We start from the raw sequence: 6000 nt of genomic DNA, 5'->3' as shown, positions 1-6000 counted from the left end.
GCCCCGCCCCTAGCCCCGCCCCACTGCGGGCAGCCCCTCTTTCCCCGCCCCCTCACGCCGCGGGGAGTCACCGCGCATGCACCGCGCATTCCCCCCCTCACGCTCCTTGTTACGCTAGAGGGGAAGGGGGCGGGAACAACGCTGCCTTCCTCGCCTCCCATTGGCCGCCGGCCGGGCCGGGGCGGGTGCGCGCGCATCGCCGTGCCCTGGAGGTCGCTGCCGCTCCGCTGCGGGCCGGGGGCCGCCTGCCCCCCCCCCCTCCCCAGACCGGACGTCGGCGGGGCGCGAGCCCCTGCGGTACGTTAGTGGCCGTTAGCGACCGTTGGCGGCAGTTGGCAACCGTTGGCCGCTGCGGGGGGAGCCCGGCCGCCCCCTCCCAGCCGTGGGCCCCGCGGGGAGCGCCTCGTCCCGGTGGGGCTCGGCTCGGGCAGCCCCGTCCCGGGGAGCGCCCCCTGCCCGGGTCCGGGTCCGGCTGGGGAGCGGCGGGGCGCGGGCCTCAGGAGGGGGGAGCGAACGCGGGGCCGGCCGGCTGCGGTGTCCTGCGGGACTTTGAAAACCAGCCGCGGTTCTGAGGATCCTGCCCTCTTCCCGCAGGAGCCCTTTAACGTTAGGATGTTGGGATTAGGAGCTTGGGGTGTTTGCCTCTCGGCTCCCGGCGCTTTGGTAGCGGTTGTGTCTGTGTTTCCTCAACAGTTGCGTGCGGAGGCTGAATCGGCGTGGATGTGTAAATATTTTCCTGTTGTGGTGACAAAGAAGGCGCTGTAATATGAGGTAAGAAATCTGCCGCCGTGTTTAAGCTCCTTATAAGGATCCTTATAACTGTCAAAGATAGTTTTCTTTAAAAACGATGACTGCTTATTTGAGTACTTAAGCATGAGCATGTAGTCCTGAGTGTGTAGTCATTAGTTTCCCCAATAAGTCTAATATTCCGTTATTTTCTTCTTCATGTACGTTGTTTAGCATGTGAACTTTATTTTCTAGTATTTTATCTATAAAATCTGTTCCTTGCCCAGGTTGTGGCAAGGAGCTGGAGTTGTATCTTGATTAACCTTAGCAGTTAGTTGAATTCAGTAAGCCTAAGCATTTAGTTTGATGATTGGTCTCACTGAAATGCATGGTGGCAGAAGTAAGGGCTCCTCTGCAAGTAGTTTGTATATCCAGCTCTCAGGATGCACAACTTCCTGGGAAAATAAAGTGTTCGGTCACTGGGGACTTCTAAGGACAGAATTTGATACCTTAGTATCTAAACTATGTTTTATGTAATAGCAGTTTCAGACAGTCCTCTGCTAAGTTTGCTTAAAGTTTCATTCCTATGTAGGCTTTGGAAGAAAAGGAGGGGCACTCTGCTTGTCGCTTCCCCACGCCCGCCTCCAAATCTCTGGTACATCCTGCACTTTTGTGTATGGTGTTTCTTTTGCTGTCTCCCTCCACCCCCAGCTTTGAGGGATTCCAGTGCTTCTACATCTATATCTGTCCTACAAGATTCTGAGCAGTAGTGAAATATAGCATTCCTGTTGATCTCCCTCTGTAACTGTCTGGCAGAATGAGCCGTAGTACAAGACAAATTCTTCGCATCCTCTTTGTGTAAGGTTTTTGCATAGGGACGGGAGATGGTCTGTAAAACTGCCTACTGATCAGTTAGATTTCTTAATGCATATGCCTGCGTCCAAAACTTTGCAAGTTTAGCAGTAGCTGCACAGTCAGATTTCAGTGTGAACATTTAATTTTGCAATACTTATCACTGACTAATATAAATTCATCTCACAGAGTCTGAAAATAGCATCGAGAAAAACGACAAAATGAGTAGTCGTCGAAAGCGTGCACCTCCATCAAAAATAGACGATGTGAAGAAAAAACAGCTCTGCTGGAATATGCATGAAGACCGGAGAAATGAGGTGATAACATTAGATGATGAAATGACCAATGAGGATGATGTTCCAGGCCCAAGCACTTCCTCTTCGTCCTTCATTGTTATAAATGATGATAGCACTGATGAGGATGTCAGTCAAAAAGAAGACACCGGTTCAAAGTCTGTTAAATTTTTTACAGTTAACGACGAAGAAGACTCTTATTCCACTTTGACTTCTGTGTCAGTACAGCTAAATATTACTGTCCTGCCATACCGTGCAGATGGGTCCTGGAAAGCTTTATTGGGAGAATTTGCTCTTTGTCATCCTTCTGAGCAGATTCTAGCTGAGGAATTCCATGAAAGGGGCTTTACTTTGATGAGAGGAGACTCTGATGATCACCTGCAGGTCTGTGTCCATAAAAGAAGCGAAGAAGAGTACAGTAACGAAACAAAGGAATACCTGGGTGCTTATGAACAAATTATTATGGTGGAACCAACTTTAGGTGGTGAAATATTGGAAGGCTTGCGATGGTTGCAAAAGAAAAAGATAATTGGCCTTTATCAAAGACCTGCAGAGGCTCAGGCTTTAAAGGTATTGATTCATATATCTATTTTTGTTGTTTTACGTTTTAAAATTTCTTTTTTGTTGGAATTGGAAGATTAAACACTGCTGAACAACGAAGTCTGTCTTACAGTTTTATAATGTGATGAAATACATAGTTTCTGCATCCTTTTGCAAGTGTTTTTGGTGTGTTTTCTTCTGAAGACTGTCTTTACTGTTGCACCATTACTAACATTTTAATCAAATGAATTAAGGTAGCTTTTGTCTGTGACATACTGTATCTTCCTTACTGTTACCTTGGCAAAGTTCATCATATCTGTCTGCATCTGTTTATTTTGAAGGTTTGGTAGCTAAGGTTTTTCATGTAGAAGGCTATGAAAATTACAGTGTTTTTATTTATAATGTCCTTAGCATTCTGATAATTAAATGATTAAACATTTCATAGGTTGGAATTTACCTTCTGGAAGCTGGGCTTAGTAAACCAGATTTTCTCAGTGATGGAGGTGGAAGACCCAAAAAAGCTAATCAGCTGATTCAAAAACTCATGGAAAAGTTCTATAGTTTTATAATTCCAGGTAATCTGATTCAGTTGAATGTTGATTAATACTTTTTGTTATTTCTGTTATTGTCTCTTTTCAGTAGTTTCAAATATAAAGGAAAAGTTATTCCTGCCATATAGAGCAGCTCTCTTTTTAAGTAATATTATTAGGTAATAAACTTTCCGTATTAGTATCCGACCATTAATCATATGCTAATTAACTTGTGGACAAATTACAGATGGTAATCTTCCTTCTCTACAGATAAGGCTCTGAGGCACATAAAAGCTTGAGACCTTACCATCTGGGGAGTAAATGCAGATTTCTTTAATGCATGTGAATTATTTGAACAGATGTACAGTAAATAGCTGAAGATACCTAAGAAATGTTTATTAAAAAAAAAAATTAAACTCAGAGAAGTTTTATTCCTAGTTTGGTGCCTAACACAACCATGGCAACAGATTTTTTGTTTGGTTTATACTGTAAAACAATCGTAAAGAAAACTGCATTGATGAAGTTATGTAGAAATGAGGGAGATGTTCTCTCCATCCTATTGCTTTTATATTTTTTTTCCTCGGTGTACTCATCCTGGTAATGTTCTTGTAGAGGGTTTTGAGACTTGGAGTTATGGATTCCATATCAAGTTAAAGCAAGCATAGGATAGATGCATTAATGAATCTGCAAAAGATCAAAGTTACACTTCACAAATGTGGTAATTTCATTGTAATTTCCATGAAGTTAGGAATCTCTGTGAGAGGATCCCTTGGAGTAGTTTCTGTAGCTCTCTGGTGTTTGTGCCACGTATATTTCCTTTTTTTTTTTTTTTTTTTTTTTTTGAGAGGTGTCACAGTGGTAGTCTGATTTAATTGTTGTGCCTCCCAGTATCATTTTTCTCTTTTTTTTTTCAGTATGATGTTATAGTTTTAAATGTACCTTAAAGGTCACTTTGTGATGATTATGCTGGGCTTGAGTTGCTTCTTAACTTTGGTCTTCTGAGAAAAATGCTGCAAGGTGGCTTTCTCTCCAATACTAGCTAGGGTTAGTGTCTTTATTTGAACTGTAGGGTTGTACAGCTCTTCCCAGGTTTTATTAGTACTGATTTTACTTGGGACCTAAAATGCTCTCAAAACTTGTGCAAGCCTTTTGTTGCCTCATCTTACTTCAGCTTCCTAAAATACTGACCCTTAAATTTTTCATAAATATTTGTTCTGCAGTGCATAAGTTCTGTGTATGCCCATATACCCAAATTTCATGGAAAATATGTATGTACAAGGTCTTCTTTGCTAAGTCTCCTAGAGGGTACATACTTCTCTTGAGGTAGGATTATGATTTCTGAAGTATGAGTTGTCTGACTTCTTGCAGTGATATGATGGGAATTCCATGTTGTTAGACTTCTACAATTTTTATAGCCAGATGAATAATTTAAAAGTAACATGAAAACTTATACTGAAGAGATTTTCTGATTGTTTTTAATGTTTTCATATCAAGAAGGACTTTATTTAATGAAAAATGAACAAATCCTTTACAACCCACTGTGATTTTCCCCTTTCTCTAAGTCGATCAACCCATGTGAACATTTTAAACTGAAATGTGAGTTATTTTTGATTCTTTATCCACTGGAAATACTTAGTGGAAGCTATTTATTGAATAAATAAAATCTGGTCATTCTGTGCCTAAACTCTGAAGGAAGAGCTTTTCCAGTTATATCCATTTCCATGATGGCAGTAGAGTGTTAATGTTAGCATCTAGGAAAGTGTTCTTTGTTTCCTACTGCTGGTAGCTGAGTCAGGTGCAGTTGTGACATGTTTAAATGATGTTTTGCTTTGTTTGTTTTCATGGCTTAAATAAGTATGTTGCAGCAGAACTTACTGAAATGTTGACAAGAGTTAATTGATAATGCATCTCTTGAATGACTGGGTGTATACAGATGTGCTGGAGGAAGATGAAGAAGAATCAGACATGGAACTAGAGCGCCAAAATATCGAAGAGCTTTATGACTTTGTAAGGCATACCCATCAGCAGGATATCCAATTGCTGAGAGAGGATGTGCAGCATCCTGCCTTAATTCCTATTCTGAGGCCGTACCAAAGTGAGGCTGTGAATTGGATGCTTCACAGAGAGAACTTCACAGGCACTCCAAGCAATGGCAAGTATATGGGCCTGGAAAACTTGTATTACTGAGGAAAGTGGTGTTGTATTGTGAGCATAATGTTTTCTTACTGTTTGATTAGAAGCTTTGTTAATTATTTCATTACTATTTTTATAAAAGGTGTGGCTTATAAAAGCAACCCAAGTGGGTTGCTTGGGTAGTGCACTAAATGAGAAGATAAATATGCTTTGCTGATCAGCAGATGATACAGCTTGTTGGTCATGAAGTGTGGTGGACGTCTGCCTCTTTTATTTAAGTGCCACAATAAGGCTAAGCAATTCTAAGTACTGTTCTAACTACTGTTTATAGAGAAACCTTGTAATACTATTATGACCTCTTTCTCCCTAGAAAATGCACTGCACTTCTTATGGCGAGAGGTCATCACTCTGGATGGAGTGAAAATCTACTATAATCCATTTACAGGCTGGTACGTTTCTACGGTCACCTCTTTAGAGAACACCTTAAAGCTGTACTTTGTGAAAAACCTTATTGGCAGCTTTTACCTGGAGAATACAAGATAATCCATAATTCTAGCTTTTCAGTTAACAACTAAAGAATTAGAACAATGATATATTTGATTTTTAATGAAAGGGCAAATTGGAGTATATAATACATGGAAAAATAAGTAAATCTGGAGTTGAAGACAGTTCTTAAAGCTGCTTGTATTTGATGTAAGTTTTTGGTTATAAGATTAACATTCTTTTAAAATTAGAATGCTGGAGGCTTCAACCTGTTCTTCCAATGCTTTTAAAAGCTAAAGGAAGGAGGCAGCATAAAGCTTTTTATTAATGCAATTATTATCTCAGTTTCATTTTTCTCATGAATTTGTTTAGAACAGAATCTTTTGCTAGTATGCTTTTTTCCTGTTGTGTGTATGTAATTTTCAGAATATGAATATAAATAT

General features: G+C 40.8%; 1 protein-coding gene across 2 annotated transcripts in view; it reads left to right on the top strand.

Annotated features, from left to right (window-relative positions):
- The first annotated feature begins 253 nt into the window (after positions 1-253).
- SHPRH (SNF2 histone linker PHD RING helicase) overlaps positions 254-6000 on the top strand; it is a 44303-nt gene continuing 38556 nt past the window's right edge. Inside the window, exons 1-6 of one of the 2 annotated variants that reach the window (XM_082758195.1) lie at positions 254-297; positions 694-771; positions 1768-2441; positions 2857-2986; positions 4875-5093; positions 5445-5523. In XM_082758195.1, the coding sequence (XP_082614321.1) occupies positions 1800-2441; positions 2857-2986; positions 4875-5093; positions 5445-5523 (1070 nt within the window). In that variant the 5' untranslated portion in view covers positions 254-297; positions 694-771; positions 1768-1799. Of the gene's footprint in view, positions 298-502; positions 772-1767; positions 2442-2856; positions 2987-4874; positions 5094-5444; positions 5524-6000 lie in introns of those variants that run through there. The other variant, XM_082758196.1, reaches the window with a different exon arrangement.

The sequence above is a fragment of the Aythya marila genome (assembly GCF_965140915.1).
Source record: "Aythya marila genome assembly, chromosome: 3".
Taxonomy (NCBI): Eukaryota; Metazoa; Chordata; class Aves; order Anseriformes; family Anatidae; genus Aythya; species Aythya marila.
Note: the sequence above shows the minus strand (reverse complement) of the source record. Positions and strands in the feature narration are given on the sequence as shown.